At 39.8% G+C, this 24,408-nt stretch overlaps 1 protein-coding gene across 1 annotated transcript; it reads right to left on the bottom strand.

The window, feature by feature from the left end:
• Positions 1 to 657: 657 nt before the first annotated feature.
• fbxo33 (F-box protein 33) lies at positions 658 to 24,119 on the bottom strand. The gene is made up of 4 exons (XM_003214459.4): positions 23,239 to 24,119; positions 5,429 to 5,539; positions 3,252 to 3,937; positions 658 to 2,638 (listed from the first exon to the last, which is right to left on the bottom strand). The coding sequence occupies exons 1-4, from the start codon at positions 23,943 to 23,945 to the stop codon at positions 2,367 to 2,369; spliced, it is 1,776 nt and encodes a 591-aa protein (XP_003214507.3). The 5' UTR covers positions 23,946 to 24,119; the 3' UTR covers positions 658 to 2,366.
• Between the last annotated feature and the right edge of the window lie 289 nt (positions 24,120 to 24,408).

The following is a 24,408-nucleotide window of genomic DNA, read 5'->3' on the forward strand; positions in this document are numbered from 1 at the left end:
CATGCAGAGGAAATATTTTAAAATATTCTAAGAAAAATTATTTTTTCCAAAATTGAACCTTTAAAAAAAACGGATTGCACATTACATTCAACAGTGCCTTAGATTTGTCAAAATACAGTATGTGGTGTTAAACTCTAATAAAACTGATATTAATAAGATCATGCAAAGAAAATAATATGCTTGTTTGTATAAAAATTAAAACACATTTTGCCTTATTTCAGTTTACCGTGCAGTCATGTCATCCAGGAAGAACAATAATTTGTTTTCAAAAAGTAAAATGTAAGTCAAAAACCTGAAGGATTTTCATAGTCTATTTAATAGTGGGACATAAGACAGATATTCACATGTTTTTATGAACTTAAGTGATTTACTAAGGAAGGGATTTGGGTTTTCAGTATTCTATGCTTTTAAGGTTTATTTTGCCATTGTAAATATACATTATCAGATCATATGAGAGGATCTGGTCTTTTGCTCATCTTATTTTCTCAAAATCCTCATAAAGCATTAACCACACACACACAAAATACCCCCATTTCATATTTCAGAATGCAAAGGTTTCTGGACTTTAAACTGTTAGAACAAGCAATTCACAACAAAAAGTGGGACTTGTTGGGCAGCAAAACTATTGAGCTGATGTAATAAAATATTTTGTGATGCTCAGTTTTAATGCTTTATTCATTGATTAAAAGAATATACATTTAACATAAACCATACAACATCAGTCATCAAGTCAAACACTCAGCTGGTTTCCTTACATTTTCTGTCAGGATTTACTTTAGTCTGATCACATTTATAAGATAAAATCTCACCACATCTGGCATATACACACACTGTGCCAGTGGATTCACTCTACTGATGTACATATAAAATCCGCATGGTATGTGCTCACTGGAGACAAAACAGCGCACACCTGTCAAAAGGTCATTTTAATATAAGATGGTAAAACCATTTGTAAAACACATATAAACTTTTCCATAAATAGAATCATATCTGGACATCTGTTGCATAAATTGTGTTTTCCAAAGCTTACAATATGGCAGCCAGGTCTCAGCACTGCTGGGCACCCACGTTGGCCACTTACTTTATTATTGCAGACTGTCCTTTAACATTAAATGCACAACATTCGTACCACTTAAAACTTGGGTCAGGTGGAAGTCTCACAGAGACCACGTCTGTACCGCGGTTGCCCTGAAACAGTTTAAATCGGCTTTTAAAGCCTCTCAGATATAACAAGATTTTAAAACATACTTCATGGAATGTTCTTCATGCATCATAGCAGCTCATACCTGTGATAGAACAAGGCTTGTTTCTGTTTACTTTTCCTTCCTTTACATTCACTATTCACAGTGAAACAGGTGCATGTTTAAGAGTTCTGAGGTTGCTGACTGAGCCACAGCACAGCTGTGTACCACAGGTCGAAATTCGACCTTATATATTACAATCTAGCAGTATCTGGCTGACCAAAAATTGGCCGCCCCTGCCAGCATGTGGGCACTTCTTCATTTTAATCTATTCTTTGGCAGCTGACACAGGCGCTGACAGAGAAAATCCAGTGACTTAGTTGCTAGGGATTTCACGACTAATGTTTGTTTGCAAGCAAAGAAGACTTATAAATTTATATCTAAATTGTTATGGTTTTACCCCATCGGAGTGTAAAGACTTAACATTTCTTTTAAATCTGGGCCCAAAGCTAACTTGTACAGAGAAGCTGACAGACCACGAGAAAAGAAGCTATAATTCATTTACAATGAAGCTACAACTTAATAGCTTTCAGAGTCAGGTAAACATCTGAAGAAGCTACACAGTGCAAGAGACTACTGATTCATATTCAAGGAGGAGGTTGCAGAGTGGCGGTATTTCATGCTTCAGATATTGTACGTGAAATCAAAGCAAAGGTATACAATAAATGGTATTGACAGTCCTGATTTTTTGTTTAAAAAGCCTAAGTAGCATGCTACCAGTTTACATGACAATGACTGCATTCAAAACCACCGGGCTATGGATAGGAAAAAGATGTTTGGCTCCTGAGCACAAAAACTCCGACAATAGTAAAATCAGTGAAGTTGCAGAGTTACTCAAAACAAAAGAAAGTTAGCCGGCAACCTCAGACAACCTTCGGCCACATCTGAGTTTTGTTTTGTTTTTGTAGACAAGTCCATTAACCGTGAAAGCCCTAAACGTTGCCACTTTCAGCTTCTAAACCAATACCCGACTACGTTCTTTGATCAAGAAGTAGAATATACATATATAATTCTATATAGCTAATACTGATTAAACACAGCACAAGAGGGGTTAATTCACACTACTGAAAAACATAATAGGACCCTACTTGCATATGTAACCACAGGAACTGTAAATAAAGAGAGCTAAATGCCTTCACTGAAGCTTTGCATTTCTCTGTAAAAATGACGAGTTGGCTCAGTAAAGACACTGAGTAATTCTATGTCCATGACTGCATGCCAAGGTCGACCCAATCCAAGGGATACCTGCTCAATGAGATTGTGTACTGGATCCACATCCTGATCAGCCAGTTCCCCTTGGTCAAAATCAATGCTTTCTTCTGTGACTTCAAGCACTTTCAAGTCGGAGCCACGAAGACGAGCAATTGCAATCAGGTTGTGAGCCCAAACGGTGTAACCTGAAACAGAAAGTCAGATATTGCATTTTAATGGATTATAGATTATTTTAGCCTCGGCACGCCACACGACTTCTTTCTCTCTAGCATTTTTTTCTTGAATATTTTCTTGTGAGAAACCACTATTTTTTGTCAGCTCACTGAATTAATTAAAACTATGAATGCACTGTACAAACACGTTTTTATAATTCAATTTTGTCCCCCCCCCCCCCCCCCCCGGGACTGGCTAAAGAAGTGTTTTGTTTCACTTTTCTTAGTATGTATTTTGTATACTTCCTGGTACACATACAGCATTCGTGTTTTAGATTGAAGCATCCAGTGTGGGAGCTTAACACAAGGGCAATATCCCTATGAAAAAATCAGGAACTAATGGCTAAAGATCAAACAAAGCTAAAATTCTTTTTTTAAATTAGTTTTTGTAACTGATAGGCTTTTGCGCTAATTATAACCCCATGCCTGAGACTAGAATAAAATTTACTCCCCGCTCAATAACTTGATTTTTTTTCTTCCGGGTGAAAAATACCTATAGTGACACACCAAGTGTTTATCCACACACGTATTGATGTGTAGGTTTCTAAACTACCCATGTTTTGCACTCACGGAAATAGCTGCGTACCATGTACTGCCAGAAGAGAGAGCCTTGTGCACCGCCAGGCCAGTAATACCAATGGATCTTCGGTCCGGTTGTCGCTGAGATCTGGGAAGCCAGACATATCTATCACATCATTCATTAGTATGAAATGCGTGAGGAATTTATCATACTGCCTAGATATGAGATCAACAACAGCTCCTGAAACGCAAGTGATGTAACTATCAAAGTGAATCCTCTCCAGCGGGATACTGGGCTTTAGAATCCTTAACATGTCATCACTCTTGATATCGAAAGCCATTATATAGACTCGAAGATTGGTGCTGTTGCGTATCAGTGCCTTCCAATCCTCATCTTCTGGCATATTTTCCAAGGACTTGTGCATTACAGAAATATTGTGGACCAGAAGAGACAGTCGATACAAAGGCACATGATTACTATCAGACAAGACTCTTGCCATTTCTGCTGTAAAATCACAGAAATCCAAGGCGAGCGAACGAAGATTGACAAAGCGCTCCAATTCAATTGCAGTGATAAGAGTGGTATTACCAGGGATGTGGTTATCCAGTAAACTCAGGTGTTCCATGGTGTTGGCAATAGGGTTTGAAAGAGATGACAATGATGTGGGTGTTACGATTTGCAGCATAAACCCACATGACAGCCATTTCAGTTGCCTGCTGTTACCCAATATTTCTTCAAAAAGCTGCTGTATTCTGCAAGAAGAAACACAAGGAACCATTTTATCCTTCTAGAGTAGAAGTATTTCATTCAGTGCCTAGTTCAGGTAGATAAGCAACTTAACACTCCTATATCTACACACTATCTAGAAATACCAAATTTATACATTTAAAACAAGAAACATGTGAACCTAGAGTGAAGGAAGTATAAATAAAGACCTGTAAAGCTCTTACAGAAGTGCCCTTGGTTTTGAAGTGCTACTACCTTCCAAATTTTTTTGTGGTTAAATTAGTGGGAAATATTATTGTCCCTTTGAAACTGCACATCCTTTTGTGCACTAGCACATGCTCATGGTAGCTATAGATTATTATTACTTCTGGGGAGAACGGCCTGGTGATTTAATCATGATTGCTTCCACTTCATGTATGAGTACTTGGTGCATCTTTTTAAAAACAACAACAAAGTGGGTATTCCAAATGTGAGAAACTATTATCAAAAAAGCACCGCAAATAGTTTTCACAGCATCAATATGTCCCTTCACTGATTCATATTCAAATCAAGTTGGAAACTGAATTATTCAAGTACAGGCAGTCCCTGACTTAGAAATGACTCATAGTTAAGAACAGGAGTGAGACAACAGGAAGTAAGAGAAATCTATTCCAAGGAAGGGAAATTTACTCCTGAAAGAGTTATTATGAGGAGAATGTATCTCCACTGAAGCTTTCTCACCAAGCCTTCTCTCCACAACAAGCCACATTTTCCAAAATCCAATTCTTACAGGAACAGAAAGTAAGGTGAAATCTTCAAGATGCATAAAGTACTGATACTGAGGTTAAGCTCACATTTTCCCTAGAGTAGTGCTTCCCAAACTTCGGTCTTTCAGATGTATTGGACTTCAACTCCCAGAAGCCTCAGCCAGCTTTGGGCAAAAGCTGAAGTCCAAAGGAAATGGAAGATAAATGTTTTGGAAACACTACTTTAGAGGAACAGGATAGTTTAAAAATGACATCCAGCCAATTTGTTAAACCCTGGGCAAATATGGCCATGTAGAAATGTATGCACGCTCCTTATGAAGCTCGGTCTCACTTGACCTTGCTGAATCAAAGTAACAATCTTCAAGCATCTGTTGAGATGTAACAATTTCTCCTTTTTGTACTGTGGCCCAGATAGCATAAGATTTACTACATAGAATTCTGGGAGGCATTTCTGCTGCAACATGAAACAATAAGACTTTGAGACTTTTTCTGCTCTAATTCTTTAATTGCTTCTTTGACTTTGTATCAGGTACTATTCCAGTGTCTATTACTATTGTTGGTTTCTAGAATGGTTACTTCCTGCAAAGGGCAATCTGTTTGCAGGAGAAATTATGATAAATAATATAAACAATCCAGAAATTACAAACACCTCCATTAAGTGTTCAAGGGATACAAATGCAAAAAATTGTATTTCTACAAACTTAGCATTTTCACAAGCCAGTTTCTATAAACACATTTAAGAATACTGTAACAGTATCTTTAACAACTTACTGTTTAATCTTTTTGCCATCTGGGTCCACTTTGCTGAGGTATGTATTTGATATACTTCCATGTTGTTGTAGAATGCTTATATCACCAAACAGACTTAATTTTTGGAGATTCCTGTTTGGGAGAAAAAGACTAGCGTAAATTTGAGGAAGCTGAAATATTATATTTGTCTGCTATACAATAATAACCAGCCAGTACACGAGATCTGGGTTTATCAAGAAACCAGTTAACTTTCTAACAATCAGCATCCATACCTCACAACCTCTGAGGATGCCTGCCATAGATGTGGGTGAAACGTCAGGAGAGAATGCTTCTGGAACATGGCCACACAGCCCGAAAGACATACAACAACCCTGCAATCAGCATTTGAATTGCCAAGTGAAGGATTTGCAGGACTAATGTTTTAATTTGGTCAAAATTATGAACCCCTCTGTTAATATCACAGACAATATAGCTGGCATCCTGCTGCTGACACACACAGATGAAGTCCTACTTATGCCTGTGTATTATTTTTTTATGATCAGTGAATTCAATTCTTCCATGTATAATGACCTAGAGGTCCGCGCGCTTACCTCTACTGGTAGGATACCCCACACTGCCACCATAGACATTTGGAAGCAAGGAGAAAATTGTCAGGTTAGCGCTGGCTGTGCTTCAGGAGTGAGCTGCAGAACAATGAAAGCATCCTTCCAGATGGCCCAGAAGTCCTCTAGGAGTTTAGGAGTATGATGTTTGTGTGACTGGCTGCTTAAACACAACCTACCCATCCCATTATTCCTTTGTGCCTGCGGGGGGGGGGGGGGGGGGAGGGGGCAGGCATCCCAGCCCCAAGGTAGTAGGCATCTGAGCTCAAGGAGGTGGGAGCATATGCCTGACAGAGCTACAAAAAAGGATATTGGCCATGATGGATCGTTTTCTGAATCCTCCATCGAAACATGCCAGCAATATTCCATGTAACATCTGAGTATGAGGAATACTGTGGTAAAGAGAAGTAATAAAATTAGACATAATGCTGACAAGTTAATGTTGAGGGGTTTGTGGAAGAGACTGGCAAAATACATGCCAAAATAGAATATCCTGCAGCTGGAACCACCAGGAATTGTGTGGGAGTTGTGTCACAGCAAATGGAGAGGAAAAATGAAAGACCTTGACCTCATGAGTCTGGTTCTTCTCAGTTTCTCCTTCTTCATAATACAAAGGACAGAATGGGAGACAACCATCTAAGCAGACTTCTGTATCACTCGTAGTAGTAGTATGTTTTTACCAAAGTTGTGACATTTTTGATAAATCCTACATTGCAGGGCTCAGACAAAAGTGCAACGACCTGGCTAATCATTACTTAGAAGCACTTGAATAGCATTCTCCCTGATACAGATTAGAGAACTTGCCAGATCTCTATAGAGGACAAAGTAGGAGGCAAAAGACAGCAGCAATTCCTTGGACTATTTTCAGAAAGGCTGACTAATAAAGACAGTGTAGAAAGCTATGAAACTAAATGCAAAATGCAGAAATGTTTCAGAGTAGACGTTTTTACACAAGACAGTTTTATATTAAAAGTTACACGAATGCTTTCTATCTCTCATTTAAATATTTCTGTACAAATTATTCCAGGTCATTAAAACAAAATGCAATAACAAAGAACCTCAAAAGGTCTTTGCAAAGTACAGGAACAGGTCTTAAAATGGTAAATATACTTGGTGTAAGTATGTGGTGCAAATTAAGGCTACAAATTTGTGCTGGCACTGATTATGAAAAGGAACTTCCAGCTGTGGTTGCCAGCCCAGTGAAAATGTCAGTCAGGTGTGCAACTACTATGAAAAGGTAAATTCCATGTTGGAGATCATTAGGGAAATAAATAAAAATGCCAAAACATAATGCCTTTATTCAATAACATTGTGTAAAATTCTGGTCACTGTATCTCAGAAAGAATATCAGTAGTTTAGAGAGGTATATAGTATAGAAAAGAGCAAAATAATCTGTGGATTGAAGCAACTCTGCACCAGGAAACATTGCCAAACAAGCGAAGACATATAACACTAAGCATGGCGTGGAGAAAATAGTTTTCCCCTGTCTTTAATAATAATCGAATCCGGAGTCATCCAATGAAGTTGAATGGTATGAGGCTCATTAGAAAACAAGGAGGCACTTCTTTACACACATTTAAGTCAGCGCCAGCCTTATTCGACCAGGCTCCCACGCAACTAGCAGCTACTCAGAACTGTCCTATCTAATGAACAGAGATGTTACGGCTATGTAATTTGCCATGGGCAAATGCAGCGGGCCCAATTTTCACCCCTATGGTAAGCTGAAAATTGGCCCCAAATTTGACCTGAAACATAACTTCCAGTTTATTCTTCAAGGAGTTTTGGAGCTGGTTTTTGTGTTTCGGGTACTGGTAATTTTTGGGTGGTATTTTGATGCTATAATATTGTACTAAGGGGGATCGTTAGGCCAATCTTCTCTCCAATTAAAAAAAACCTTTAGTGGGATTAGAGAAGCAACTGGAGACCATTAAAAAGTGATTGAATGCTGCCATAGGTCGACAGACCCCCCCCCTTTCCTACAGCAATGTACATACTGCAGATATGTTATGTCCCACATATGGCATACTCTGGATACACTGGACACTGTCAATGCTGCATTTATTTATTGAACTTATATCCCACCTTCCTCTCAAAATGGGATTCACATATGCAACACGAAGAGGTTGCCTTGCAAACACTTTCTAAGGGGCCAGCTTTTCTTTCTGATCTACATGCTCCACTTAGAAAATCCAGGCCACCACAATGTGAATATTTTAATTAGATGCAGCAGCTAGTACCCAAGAACATCAAGCACTACCACTATTTTTAGCTTTGCGGGATGGCATTTCTTGCCTTAGGTACTATGGATACTAAAAGAACAGCACTGTCATTTGAAAGTTGCATGCAGTTGTGTAATCCCAAAATGCTGTACAGCTTAGAACCAAACTAGACCAAAAGATCCAGAAATGCCAATGCTTTTTCAAATGCAAACAATTGTGATCTTAGTTGTAGCCAAATTAACTTTGATTTAAAGACACACTATGAACAAGAGCTCACCAAGTCACTCTATCATCAACAGCCCTGCTCAGATTTTCAAAACTCAGAGCAGCCATGGCTTCCTTGATTCAGTATATTCACCCATAGTTGGGTCTTCTGTCTTTCCTACTGCCTTCTATCATGCCGAGCATTAGTGTCTTTTCTAGTAAGACATATCTTCTTATGATGAGTCCAAAGTACAATGGTCTTAGTTTAGTTGTCTTGGCTTCTAGGGAGAGTTCAGGGTTGATTTGTTCTAGGACAATACATGATGTGAAATCACTGTGTGCTTGTTCTCCCTGTCCTGCCAGCTACTACCACTGATATGAAACAATGACAAGGAGATCTACAACGTATGGTATGATGTCACATATTGTGTTGGATATCACAAGAAGAGGTTAGCCACATAACCGTGTTAAGTCTGGGTATTAAAACAGATAATTTTATAGAGAAAGGTCATTTGTCCACATTGATAATACTGATCTAAGAGTATTTCATGTGCTATTGAGTGCATAGTTGGTGTTCATAATCTCATCACCTATAACCAGACATAGCATTAGAGCTCTCAATATTCTAGAATTGGTAACAAACTGAACTTTTGTACAATCAGTCTAGCGGAGAAAAGAGAACGATGAAGTTCTCTACTTTTTTATTGTGTCAGAAGCGACTTGAGAACATGCTGCAAGTTGCTTCTGGTGTGTGAGAGAAGCGAGTTGTCTACTGACTTACAGCCATTACAGAATTTCTCAGAGTTCTTAGGCAAGGAATACACAGAGATAGTTTTGCCTCCTCCTTCCTTGTAATGTAGCCTACAGCACCTGATATTAATTGGTGGTCTCCCATCCAAGTACTAACAAGGTAGCCAAGTAATAACTGCTTAGGATCTGGTACTTTAAGTATATTTAGACTAATCAAACCATTTCCAAAGATTGCACAGATGATCCTGAGGAATACTTAATAAACTCTAAATCTGTTAATCTTATGATAGCCCAAACAATAAAAATCCTAAGAATACAGAAAGTAACTATTAAGTAGTCTCGAAGAAACATCTGCACATCAAAGACAACCATTTCCAAATGTAGGCCATTGGCTCCAGAATTCATGAACAATACAGTAGTTTCGGTCTGCATTAGGCTTTTGGTCTTTATAGCAATTTGCAGAACTATTTGGAGAACTCTGTGTTCCATATTATGTCCTAGATCTCTCAAAAACTATTAATACTGGACTGCCTTATTGTGTACACAGAATTCAAGTAAAGTCATTAAATCTTTGGCCAGCATCTAACTGTCAACAAGGGCCACCCACTCTATAACTGCAATCCTTTTTCCCTCATATATTGTGTCTTTTTAGATTGTAAACTTGTGGATAGATAACTGTCAAAATTATAAACTGCTCATGAAACATGCCATGTTCACAGGTGACACTATATTTAAAAGATTCTTAATTTTGAGCAATGATGGAGAGCTTGCAACATGGGCTCTACTCATTGATTCACTCCCAAGCCAGAGGTAGAGGGCTTTTTAGCTCCTTCTCATTATTATTATTATTATTATTATTATTATTATTATTATTATTATTATTATTATTATTATGACACAGCAAACAAGATAGATATGTTGAATTTCGTATCACAAAATCACAACTCGAACACTTCCCAAGTGTCTAGGACTGTGTGATGTATTTTCGGATGATGCGTGCAGATCCCAGTAGGGTGCCTTTTGCAGTTGGCAGATCGTAATTTTGTCAATGTCTATTGTTTCCAAATGCCGGATGATCTTTTGGCACGGAACTCAGTGTACCCATCACCACCGGGACCACCTGCACTGGTTTCTGCCAGTCTTTGAAGTTCAATCTTGAGGACCTGATAGCAGCTGAGTTTTTCCTGTTGTTTTTCATCAATGCGACTGTCACCTGGGATGGCAACATCAATGATCCAAACCTTTTTCTTTTCCACAACTGTGATGTCTGGTGTGTTGTGTTCCAGAACTTTGTCAGTCTGGATTCGGAAGTCCCACAGTATCTTTGCGTGCTCATTCTCCAATACTTTTACAGTATTATTACCGTATATACTCGAAGATAAGCCAAGTTTTTAGCCCTTATTTATGAGCTGAAAAAGCCTCCCCCAGTTTATAATGGGGTCAAGGTCAAGCTAGCAGCCGGAGAATGGAGGCCACAGTATGTTTTCTTTTCCAAAACCTCCCTTCTTCGCTTCTCCTCCTAGGCTGGTTATCTTATTTTTTTTTGAGAGAGACAGACAGAGACAAGAAGAGAATGTTTTCAAAAGCGAAAGAAACCCTTGCAAGCCAGATTGCATGGGTAGAAGGGGAAGGAAAAAAGATATTCTTGCAAATTTGGACGATTCATTACTATTATTATTATTATTATTATTATTATTATTATTATTATTACTACTACTACTACTATTATTGCAAGAACATTTGAGTCCAAAGGGAGAGAAGGAGCGAAAAGAAAGCAACAGAAGGTGTGTATTTCTTTTTATTCCTAAGGAAACAAAAATGAGGTGGGTTTTTTTGGGAGGGGGAGAGAAGTTTTAAAAAGCCTTTCTGGCTACTTTTAGAGTTTGAAAGAGGGAGAAAGAAAAGAGGTGGGAAAGGGCAGGAAAAAAGAGGACAAAGTTGTTTTTAGGGGGACTTTGCTTGCATTTCTTCCTTGGGTAAATGCATGCCCCAAAGCTTCTAAATATTTATATAGATGTTCCCCCTACAAATACATTAATATATGAATTTTCCTCTCATATGTTTACAGGTCTTTGCAATTCCTATGTAAATATAGAGAGAGATTTCCATGTACCTGTATATCTGTTCCTATATGTATACATTAATTTTATATATGAATTTTATACGAATTTTACCCTCACATGTTTGCAAGTGCAGAGGGAAAATGCACGCGCGCACACACACACATACAGATGTCTAGATAGATATAAACATTGATAAATAGGGCTTACAAATATTGCAGGAGGAAAATGCACATAGAGGATTTGCAAAGGTTTCAGGGGGAAATACACATGTGAAATTAGTATATATAATGATAGATCTATATCTAGCTCTGAATTATTTATGCAGGCATTATATGTTTGCCTGTTACTATGTTGGAAGCTAGCCTGAGTCCCCAGGGGGAGATAGATAGGGCAGGATACAAATGAAGCTGTTGATGATGATGATGATGATGATGATGATTATAAAGTTATTGTTGATTTTCCACTTATAGAGTTAGTTTATTGTTTTTCTTTGAAATACAGTAAATATTCAAAACAATTAACCCACTGATGCCCCAATTAATGTAATTTTATTGGTATCTAATTTTATTTTTGAAATTTACCAGTAGCTGCTGCATTTCCCATCCTCGGCTTATACTCGAGTCAATAAGTTTTCCCAGTTTTTTGTGGTAAAATTAGGTGCCTCGGCTTATATTCGGATTGGCTTATACTCGAGTATATACGGTATTATTATTATTATTATTATTATTATTATTATTATTAGCAAAACCCTTTATCTAGGCTGCTCAGCTGCTCAGTATAGCTCCCCTATACTGGCCCATGTAGAAAAGGAATACTGTAGCTTAAGTACACCAACAGTTGAGGATACTGTCAATGCCTCACTTGCTGCTTATACTGCATAGTAGAAGATGGGTTTAAAGAGCCCTTTCCTTGAGCCTCAGGCTGCAAGAAAGACGTTATCAAAGCATGAATAGGTTGCAAAAAGCACAGAAATTCCTTGTGATCAGGAACTATGCAAGGTTCAGAACCAGACGGAAGCCAGATTTGAGCCCCAGGCCTCCAGGTGTCTACCTCTACATTAATACCATTATAACCAGTAATGTACCCATTAATATGGTCTTCCATTAATGTAGCCATTTATGTGGCCTCTGTCAGCAACATTGGCTGGCCCACATGATGGAATTATGTCATTGGAATTAGATACCATTCCTTTCTGCCCTCCCTTCCATAAGAGAAACGTAATTTCAGCCCTGTTAATTGATTAGAAACATAATTTCGGCCCTGTTAATTACTGTAGCTAGACGTTTTACATGGGAAGATACTCTAAAACTCCCTCTACATAGAGAACCTCTGCAGATGAAATATTGAAATTGATGGATGAGGAATTAAATGTAGGCCCTCAAATGTCCAGGAAATGTAATACCCACATGTTTGATTAGAACATACTCCAATCAAATCAAATAGAATTTGCAGGACTAATCTTACTGCTACTAATATACATATATGGCTGTTATTGATTTGTTTGACTTTTGTATCTGGAAGAACCAGACATAACAATAAACAAAATTCAAACAACTTTGACTGTGTGACCTTCATTCCATGCTAATAGAGGCAACCACCAACTTATACTTTCACGTGCTCTGTCGTTTATGCAGTATATGTGAATTGTATAACAATCTATGCAGAGAGAAATCTACTCTATTTATTAAGAATTCATCATGCACAGGGAATTCATGAATTAAACAACTGTGAAATATTGCAACAACAGACATCATTTTGACACAGCTTTCCAGAAAAGCATCATGGTAAGATATGTAAAACCTTTTACTATTGACATACAAAATACTTATCAGTTTGCAAAATATATCCATGTGCAAATATGCCTAAAATATGAATAATAAGGTGACAGCTTTTTCATGTTCTTCAATGATGATCTGTCAAATTTCACTAACATTAGGGAAGTGGATTGTCAGCAATTTCCCAGATTTCTAGTCAAAGAATAGAATTACTATTGATTTTCAGCCACGTTTCCCCTACCTACATAATAAAAACACATTTTAACAGCTTATAACTAAATAATATTTAGTGGATTTAGTAAGGAGCCGTAGTGGTGCAGTGGGTTAAATTCTTGTGCCGGTTGAAGACCTGAAATGGGTGAGCTCCTGTCTGTCAGCCCCAGCTTGCCATGCGGGGACATGAGAGAAGCCCCTGGGCAACATCCTTGCAGATGGCCAATTATCTCACACCAGAAGCAACTTGCAGTATATTCTCAATTCGCTTCTGACACGATAAAAAAGTGGATTTAGTAATAGCTCAGTTATTTCCTCCACAATGCCTATACTCCATTCCCCCCCCCCCCAAAAAAAAAATCTTGCTCCATCCTACCCCACACTCCCAGAACACAGGGAAGCAATGAAGATGAGCATAACACCTGTCTGGAAATGCTGTTGTGCCAAAAACCCAGTATCAACCTGTTTCAAAACAGGTCTGATATCTGAAATACATGTACAAGTAAAAAGAATATTTTACAATCAATATTTCTAGGAAATCTCAGGATTATTTTGCTCTACAGCAGGAGTCTGGATTGTGGGGCCCTTCAGATACAAATCCTATTCACCTTGCCAACTCTAACCCAGTGGTTCTCAATCTGGGGTCCCCAGATGTTTTTGGCCTTCAACTCCCAGAAATCCCAACAGCTGGTAAACTGGCTGGGATTTCTGGGAGTTGTAGGCCAGAAACATCTGGGGACCCCAGGTTGAAAACTACTGGCTAACCAATACTGAAGGATGACAGCACCTGCAGTCCAGCAACATATGGAAGGCAATACTTTCCCTTAGAACATCTACATTGCAGAATTAATGCAGTTTGATGCCATTTCAACTGCTATGGAACCGTGGAAGTTGCAGTTTGGTGAGGCACCCACACTATTCGGGAGAAGGCTAAAGACCTTGTAAAACTACAACATGAGCCATGGTAGTTACAGTGGTGTCGAACTGCATTAATTCAAGAGTGTAGATGCACACCCTGATTCTGCTCTACATTTTGTCCAGCTAGTTAGCATACATCAGTTCCTACAGAGAGGACATATTCTGCTCTCATTTCCATATTTTAAGATTTCACTCAAGAGATGCTAATTGATATCTCTTTGCAAATTCTACAATATCCATTTATAAAATATACTATGGTGTGGTGCAAGAGAGCACCAAGTCAAAAGCTTGCCAAAGAAAATAGAGTAAGACTCCCATATCCAAGGGAATACATTACCATCTAGACCAGTGGTTCTCAATTTGGGGCCTACAATTCCTAGAAATCCAAACCAGTTTACCAGCTGTTAGGATTTCTGGGAGTTAAAGGCCAAAAACATCTGGGGACCCCAGGCTGAGAACCACTGATCTAGACTATAGTTACCAGAAACTCCAGATATGACCAATGTCATTAATTACCTTTCATTCCCAGCATACCTGACGGGATCCTCTCTAAGAGTTTGCTCAGTTCTCCAGGGCAACACAATACTAACTTCCAGGGGAAATATAACATAGAATGACCTGTGGGACCTAGCAAATTCCTCTAGAAGCCATTTTACCTAGGGCTTGGGCAATTGAAACTGGAGTTGAGTTCCGTAGTTTCTGGGACTTGCTGTAGTATCACCTTTCCACCCACTCTTTACACAGTCAACAGCACAACATGAAAGTTCAGACAGAGTCAGATCACGCTATGTTTTTTGATGTACTTCTTCTCACTATTCATGGAGCTACATCAAATTAAGTCAGAATACCACTGTGTTTTGTGGGTGGGTCCACAACCAATGACGCTTTCATGTTGCAACCCACAAACTCATTGGCTTTCCCAAAGGCTGTTAAACAAGTTTATAATTATAAAGGTACAGCCATCAAACAAAATGATTTGGAAACGTAAGCTATTTTTTAAATGTTCCGCAACCTGGCAATTACTACTGAGTCCTTTCAAGGGCTCTACCATCACTAGAGAAGGTTGATTCTTTCAAGCAGAAGAAATGCCAAGTCAGAATTCTATTCTGAATTCAAAGCTTTTAGGATATTCCATTTCAAAGCTTAGGAATCTATTTCCTTACATTCCAAGCTATTTTAAGAACACTTTAATCTCTATTTTTATTATTCTTCTCAACCCTGTGATTGAAGAACGTATGAAGAATGTTTGCAAGCTGTTTCAAATAATTAGTTCCTGCAATAAAACACGCCACTTTACTTGACATCAGTCTGTGGGAAAGATAATACCAGGGCTCTCATCTAATACTTCAATGATATGGATATTTTTCCATTGCTCTGATAATCCACTAAAACCTATTCAAAAAGTATTGTTGCCATGTTTTCACAATTAATATTTTTCCATTAGGCTCTTTCCATTTCAAACGTTTGGTGACAGAGATAAACATTTCATTTTTCAGTTGCCTATAGAGCCTAATATGTCTCTTCAGCCTTATCCCCTAGCTTTCTTAGTTTCTGTAGGTAGATGTTCTAACTGCTTAAAACCACTCCATAACAACTCTTGCACAAATCAAGACCAGATGCACTTTGCACAGGAAACAAATAGGGTATGAGAAACGCAGATAATCAGCAGGCAGCTGCAGTTGGAGAAAGAGAAAGTGAAACAACAGGTATAACTAGTTTAACATCTTTATTTCAGAATGTCAGGAGAGTATTCCAGTTAACTTTCATACAATACTAAAAAGCACATTTTCAACTGCAAATGATGTAATTTGCAAAGAGATATAAATTAGCATCTTGGGTACCATAGTGGAAAATGGAACACAGAAATAAATGAACTTTAAGGAAATCGGAAGATAAGGTTCCTTCATTATTTTTTAATTTTCAACAATCTAGTCTTGAAAATATTGACATGGAAAGCTCCAGTTTGTTTTCCACATAAACTGGAACAAAGCCTATAATTGTGAGTTTTCCTCATACTATCAGAATCACACAAATACTTTCTGGTTTGTGACAAAGCAATGGAAATAATGAAGAGTACTGCATGGAGAAAAAAGAACAGAGAAGCCCAAGACTGTCTCTTAGCACCAAACTATGGCTTCATTTTCTGTGTGAAAGACGTAACTATTTCAGTGTTAGCTATTGCTGGGTATAGCTATTTAAAATTGCACTGTCATCCCAATCTTTCAAGAGAAACAAGGCAGGAAAGCAAATTATTTTGAGTAAACTGGTTGTTACATGAGAAAATGTGCATGCAGTGAGGTATTGTATTGCATGATCAGATATATTTTTTTCGTGATAGCAACATCAAGGACATTACAACATGGGAATTATGTCTGCAACATCCAAGACCGAAGAAGCAGACCTGATACCAATGTATATCCATATTATTCAGTTTCTGTAACGAATGAACAGCGAAGATGAGGATGAGACTTCCCATGCACCTGGCGATGCAAACTGATGGTCATCACTACTTCTTCAGTCTGCAACATAGTTTCAATTTTACTGTCTACAGCAGGGGTCCCCAAACTAAGGCCCGGGGGCCGGATGCGGCCCTCCAAGGTCATTTACCTGGCCCCCACCCTCAGTTTTATAATATAATATTTTATATCAGTTTTAATAATATAATATATTGTATATACATATAATATTGATAATAATATTATGTTATACAATATAATACTAATAGTAATACCATATAATAATATTAATTATATGTTATATATTACATATTATATAATAGTATAGTGGTATAGTTCAATATAGTAATATATAATGCTAATATTGTGCAATGCTAATAATATAATATATTGTATGTACATACAGCTGCTCTGAGTCCCCTTCGGGTGAGAAGGGTGGGATATAAATGTAGTAAATAAAAGCAGTAAATAAATAATTAATTTTACACTTAGGCTCGGCCAAAGTCTGAAATGACTTGAAGGCACACAACAACAACAATCCTAATTAACTTGACTATCTCATTGGCCAGTAGCAGGCCCACACTTTCCATTGAAACCCTGATAGGTTTATGTTGGTTAAAATTGTTTTCATTTTTAATTATTTTATTGTTTTTTCGTCGTTGTTGTTGTTGTTGTTGCACTACAAATAAGACATGTGAAGTATGCATAGGAATTTGTTTTGTTTTTTTCAAATGATAATTCGGCCCCTCAACAGTCTGAAGGATTGTAGACCGGCCCTCTGCTTCAAAAGTTTGGGGACCCCTGGTCTACAGAATGGACTTGATACAGCTGAAGCTAAACAAGTTGCTTCTATAAATTGCTCAAAGAGAGATTATTTTGGATCCATAAATAAGTTGTGTTGTCGAAGGCTTTCATGGCCGGGATCACAGGGTTGTTGTATGTCTTTCGGTCTGTGTGGCCATGTTCCAGAAGTATTCTCTCCTGACGTTTCGCCCACATCTATGGCAGGCATCCTCAGAGGCTGTGAGCCTTATTTATGGATGCCTGCCATAGATGTGGGCGAAACGTCAGGAGAGAATACTTCTGGAACATGGCCACACAGCCCGAAAGACATACAACAACCCCATAAATAAGTTGCTTTGTGGCATAAAAACTAGTGTAAATAAAAAGAACTTCTCTTGCAGACAAACCCTACATATTTTAACTCAGAAATACAGCATACTATACTGTGCTCCCTAAGGCCTATTTCAGGAGATGTCAGCTAGAAGATCAAACCTCCCCCATTGAAATGCGGTTGCAAAACGAAGTTGGTTGAAGTGTTATTTATCATTAACATATTATATGATCTAAGGATTAAGAGAGATCAAAACCCCAAAAGCTGTTATTTACTTAGGGGAAAAAACTTGGCTCCATTTTCTAGGAAAAGGAAGGAATTAATAATTTTTCAGTGATTAAATTGTGGGTCCTTAGAACAATTCTAAAATGAAAAACACTTTCTTCTCCCTCTCAGGTCCATGAATATGCCATTCTGGCAATAAGTGAATCATGTCCACAGGTTTAGTAACAAATGATAAAAATGTATATAATACACTTCATGGAATATCACTGTACAAATGATTTTTATTCAAACCCTTGTACAGAAAACCTCCATAGAGAAGTGTGTTTTTCGTTTTTATTTCAGGGCCTGGGTAATCATTATACTGTACACAGAAGAATGCCACTTTCAGAAGGAGAACATCTCAAGCACAGATTCACAAGGGGCCGTTCAGTGTTTTTCTTTCTGAAATCACCTCCTCTACTCACTTATATGGTCCTGCAGCATTATATGCGTGAAGATCAAAATATCTCTACAACACTGTAGGAAAAGAAACTTGTAATGTGCAATGTGGAGCAGAGAATGATTATGTAGAGAAAGGGATTAAAAGCATTCATTGCTTCTCCATTTAAAACTGTCTTCTTGTTAAGGTGCATTTCCTTACAAGAAGCAGTCATTATGGCCTTATGAGCATTTATGTGTATCATGTACCCTGTTCTTCAGATTAGCTGAAAACCTAATGAGATTCTGTTGTGTTTTCTGTGTGTTTGACCATACTTTTAGTGATGCTGGCAGAACAAGTTTGCCTCTAAAGTATAAAAGAGCTACAGCAGATTTGCTTGAGTTAACTTTAGAAAATAACTGTATGTTTGCTATAAGTAAGTCAAAATAAGTACAGAAGACAATGTTCATGTGATCATGATTTAAAGCTGGTTAACAACATGGGTAAATCAAATCACAACCCATAATCATCATCCAGGGCAAGCCGGTACTATAATATGGCAGCGTTTACAATCCCCATGTATTAAAGGAGAAAGCCCTACATTCCATTAATTGCTCTGTTCTCACGTATGTACAGAATGACATTACAGACATGAAAGATATGAAGATGCTGTCATCTCTACCTCCAGATTTAATCTAGTTAATATAAATCTATCTGAAGGATGCTGCATGTGGTTTGACTTCCCTGCTAGAGAAAGAGAAAACTATCTTGCCCTAGTCTAGCAGCTTCTTTCCTTAGCATCTCATGTGTTCTCGTTTGCCTTTCATTTTTTTCTTGGCTTGTTGGTTTGTTCTTTTAGTCAGTTCACATCAATCTTAGAAAAACTATTTTCCCTCTCCCCAAAACTGTTTTTTTCCACATTAAAGTGAAACTGAAGTAAAAACATGAAGCAACAATAAGACCCCAACAGCAGCTCACTAATCAATTTCACAGCTATGGCAAAATGCTATTTTCTGACATATAGCTCACATATACTTCACTATAAGAGTATCTACATGACCTCATATGACACAGATGGTGCATCATAGTACACTGAATACTAAGGTGAAAGTATTGAAAACTCTGTTTTAGCTCCAGCAGGTTAAAACACCATGCACCACCTACTTGATGTTATAGCCATGATAATTTCATACTTTTGAGCTGTGATTTTAACAGAACCCAGTAACAAAATTTTCTTATTCTCAATACTGGAAATTACTTAAAGAGAAATGATAGAATATGCTACTGTATAGAGCCAGGTCTAGGAAAGCAAAACACACATGATGGGGGAAAGATACACAACAATTTTCTAAAACAGCACATTAAAATATGCAGCAGAGAGAAACCAGAATAGTAGGGGAGGAAATAAAACAATATGCACAATGGCTAAGAACATTACCAGTTAAATAATGTTTCTTTGTTTCTTAAGAAAGTGAAAAGTGTGATGGTGATTGTGTTAAGTGTTTACAAATGCAACATATGCATTTAATTGTGACCTCTTTATCACATTGCAGCCTACACCAGTATCACTGAAGTGGAGAGACACACACATACGTTGGATGATTTGATATCACTATCAAAAAAGAGATTCCTAAATCAATGTAACCCACACATGTATTAGAAAATCTAGCAAAGAATTTAATTGCTGTCTCTAGCATGTGATTTCAAAATAATGTTTTAGGACCAAATGCAGATTAAACATAACACTTCTCTCTCCAGGAAGGATTTTATTTTACTAAAACAAAGAAGCTTGCGAAATCTAACTAATGACTAACTAAAGTATTATATAATATAAGGCAATTTGTTCCCCTTCCCATGTTTTTGGATGCCAGTTGCTATCAGCATGAGTCATGGGGCTGGTGGTCTAATATGATGGGGAGTGTAATTCAAACATCAACTTGGGGAAGGCTTGCACTAGATCTTGTGGGGTATAATTCACTTTATCGTCTGTTGAAGTATTACGGTTACCATGTAAACACTATACAGTGGACATGAGAGGAACATCATTCATTCATCGGTTGCCGGTATCGGTTGTAACATTTGAAAGCATGCTATGCATTCCAATAAGAGACCTGGAAAATGTGCTGGAAGACCCTCTCACAATGTTCCTGGACAGAAAAAACAGCATCTCTCTATAGTCCCTGAAATGCTCAGGGAAGGGCAATCTTAATCTCAGCAGAGAGATATTTTCGACTGCTGCTGATGACGTGCGTACGTGTTGTTCCTTTATGTTACGCTTCCCCAGAGCAGCCCCAGTACACCTCTCTCCCCCACTCTCCGCCCGTCCGTAACCCTCCTTCCTCCTTCCCCATTTGGGCATCTCTCACTGCCACGTGACATGCAGAGATGCAACAGGTGGGTCGTCTCCCTTCCCAACCTATACAAAACCTCACCAGTTGAACTCCTGTCCCAGCTATACAAGAGAGCTCAGGAACTTTGCAAGACAAAAATGAAAAGGAAGCAAGGAGAAGCTTTCTTCCTTAATGCTTCCTAACCAACGGGTAGAGATGATGATGAGTTGGCTACCTGCCTCCCACCTTCCTCCTTGTTTGCAAAGGGATTTGTAGTACCTTAAAGAGTGTCAGAGAGAACTGACAACAGACTTCCTCACCTTTATAGAGCCCTGGGGGCAGACCTTTAGAGGCAGATCCCTTGGCAAGCTATGTTTCTAAAGGCAAAAGGATCTGGCAGCAGCTTTGAGGCTGAAAGAATAAATCTTTCTCAAGATGAAACTGTTTCCTCAGATGCATGGAGGGACATGCCCTAAGGGCCTGTCCACTCTGTGCCTTGAGTCCCCGCAGGGGTGAGAAAGGCAGGATATAAATATAGTAAATAAATAAATAAGCATAGCAATGGGCTTGATTAGTATTGAATAGCCTGGCAGCTTCAAAGCCTGGCTGTTTCCTGCCTGTATTTGTGATAGCGGTGGCAACAAGAGAACGGTCTCTCCAGAAGATCTTAATGATGTGTTGTCACAGGCTTTCATGACCGGAATCACCGGGTTGCTGTGAGTTTTCCAGGCTATATAGCCATGTTCCAGAAACATTCTCTCCTGACATTTCGGCCACATGTATGGCAGGCATCATCAGAGGTTGCGAAATATATTAGAAACTGGGCAAGTGGGGTTTATATATCTGTGGAACGTCAAGGGTGAGAGAAAAAACTCTTGTCTGTTGGAGGCAAGTGTGAATGTTGCAAATACTGCAATAGACAAGAGTCCTTTCTGACACCCAGGACATTCCACAGATATATAAGCTCCTTTGCCTAGTTTCCAACAGACCTCACAAACTCTGAGAATGCTTGCCATACATGTGGGCGAAATGTCAGCAGAATGCTTCTGGAATATGGCCATACAGCCCGGAAAACTCACAGCAACCCAGTGATTCCGGCCACAAAAGCCTTTAACAACATATCATCAAGACCTTCTGGATCTTCTCTGTTTGCTGCTGCTGTCACAAATAAAGGCAGGAAACAGCCAGACTTTGAAGTTGCCAAGCTATTCAATACAAATCAAGCTGGCCAATTGAAACATTCACACTTGTCTCAGGGAGAAAAGAGTTCTTTCTCCCACCCTGAACATCCCAGATATATAAATCTCCCTTGACTAGTTTCCAACAGACCTCACAACCTCTGAAGATGTCTGCCATAGATGCAGGCGAAACGTCAGGAGAGAATGCTTCTGGAACATGGCCATACAGCCCAGAACAGTCACAGCAACCTAATATCTACTTCTGCTGGAAGAGTATGTGGTCTATTATCTCCGGTCTCCAACAGAAAAAATTATTATTATTAACAATAATATCCACTTCTACCGAAAGAGAGTACAGTAGAGTCTCACTTATCCAAGCCTTGCTTATCCAAGCGTCTGGATTATCCAAGCCATGTTTGTAGTCAATGTTTGCAATATATTGTGATATTTTAGTGCTAAATTCGTAAATACAGTAATTACAACGTAACATCACTGCGTATTGAACTACTTTTTCTATCAAATTTGTTGTGTAACATGATGTTTTGGTGCTTAATTTGTAAAATCATAATCTAATTTGATGTTTAATAGGCTTTCCCTTAATCCCTCCTTATTATCCAAGATATTTGCTTATCCAAGTTTCCGTCGGCCCGTTTAGCTTGGATAAGTGAGATTCTACTGTATTTGGTCCTCAGTCTCCTATGGGAATAATTAATACTCAGTACTGCAGGTACAAATATGATTCATCATTCACTGATGCCCTTTTATGATGCTTTAAGATGCTCTATAAACCTCCCTTGCTTAGTTTCCAATATACCTCACAACCTCTGAGAATGCCTGCCATAGATGTACGCGAAACGTCAGGAGAGAATGCTTCTGGAACATGGCCTCACAGCCCGGAAAACTCACAGCAATTCAGATCTTAATGATGTCGCTGTTTGATAAAGAGTCTTTTGCTTTCTCTGCCAAAGAGGGTTTGGTGCTGCAAGGAAACTACAACTCCCAGGGTCTGAGCTGCAGCAGTGGGGGAGGATGGGTCATCAAAGTGTGTTAAGTCTGGAGTGGAGGAAGGAATAGATGTAAAGTCCTTTGCAAAGTAGGCCCAAGCTGCAGCCATTCCATAGAAGAAGCCAGGCCTGGGCAAAGTTGGGGCCTGCAGTGTTTTGGACTTCAACTCCCAGCATTCCTCACAGCCTCAGGCCTCAGCTTAAGCGGCTGAGGGGGAAAAGGAAAGGGCCTGAGGCTGTGAGGAATGCTGGGAGTTGAAGTCCAAAACACCTCCAGGCCCAACTTCACCCAGGCCTGGCCTAGTCAAAACAACAGCTCCCAGGATGCCTTAGCAATGAAAGCGCGTCAATTCTGGGCTCACCTGTTGTTGCGGACGCTGCTCAAGACGCAGAGGACGAGCTCCAGGTAGGTCCGGAGCAGCTCCAGCCACCGAGGGCAGAGAGGCGCTTCCCCTCCTCCCTCGGGGCCCGAGGCGGAGACCACTCCCGCGGCGGAGTCGGCTTCAGCTTCGGCGGCTTCCTCAGGGCCTCCTCCTCCTCCTCCGGTGGGGTAGTTGTCGGCGGCGAACTGGACGCGGAGCTCCCTGACGAACCATCCGCACTTGCGCATGAGGAAGTCGAGGCGCGGGCGCTCGGCGGGGCAGACGCGGAGGCTAAGCCGCAGCCGGGGCCACAAGGCCGGGTAGAAGAGGCACTCGCGCCAGTGCGAGCAGGCGGCCGAGGCCCGGAGCCGGTCCGGCGCCGCCAGGAAGGAGAAGATGTGCACCACCAGCTCGCTGGGCAAGGAGCCCGCGCCCACCGGGGAAGACATCATGGTGGCCGGAGCGGGAGCCTCGGGAGCGGGAGCCGCCGCGGGGGGAGCCACCGGCCGCCGCCGCCGCCCCGAGCCCGGCCCCGGCCTCCCCTCAGGCTCCTGCGACAAAAACAACAACATCAATGACAAGGCGCTGAGGGAGGAGGAGGAGGAGGAAAGAGGAGGAGGAGGAGGGACCAGGCTGGGCTGCCTGGCGGAGCCAACCAACGCTCCCAAGCCGCGGGGGGAGACGGGAGAGAGGGAGGGACGTACCATTGGGACGGGAGGAGGAAGCGGAAGGAACCAACGCGCCGGAAGGGAGGGAAGAGAAGAGAAGGAGGGGGAGAGAGAGAGGAAGGAGCGAAACGGGAGGGAAGGAAAGGGAGCGCAGGACAGGATTGCCCGCAGTATCCTTATTCTATTGATTTATACCAGCTTTGGCCCTCCAGGTGTTTTGGACTTCAACTCCCACAATTCCTAACAGGCAGTAGGCTGGGTTGCTGTGAGTTTTCCGGGCTGTATGGCCATATTCCAGAAGCATTCTCTCCGGACGTTTCGCCTACATCTGTGGCAGGCATCCTCAGAGGTTGTGAGGTCTGTTGGAAACTGGGCAACTGCGGTTTCTATATCTGTGGAATGCCCAGGGTGGGAGAAAGAACTCTTTTATGTTTGAGGCAAGTGTGAATGTTGCAATTGATCACCTTATTAAAATTGAATGGCTTTTCAGCTTCAAAGCCTG

This window comes from Anolis carolinensis, chromosome 1, assembly GCF_035594765.1.
Source record: "Anolis carolinensis isolate JA03-04 chromosome 1, rAnoCar3.1.pri, whole genome shotgun sequence".
Taxonomy (NCBI): Eukaryota; Metazoa; Chordata; class Lepidosauria; order Squamata; family Dactyloidae; genus Anolis; species Anolis carolinensis.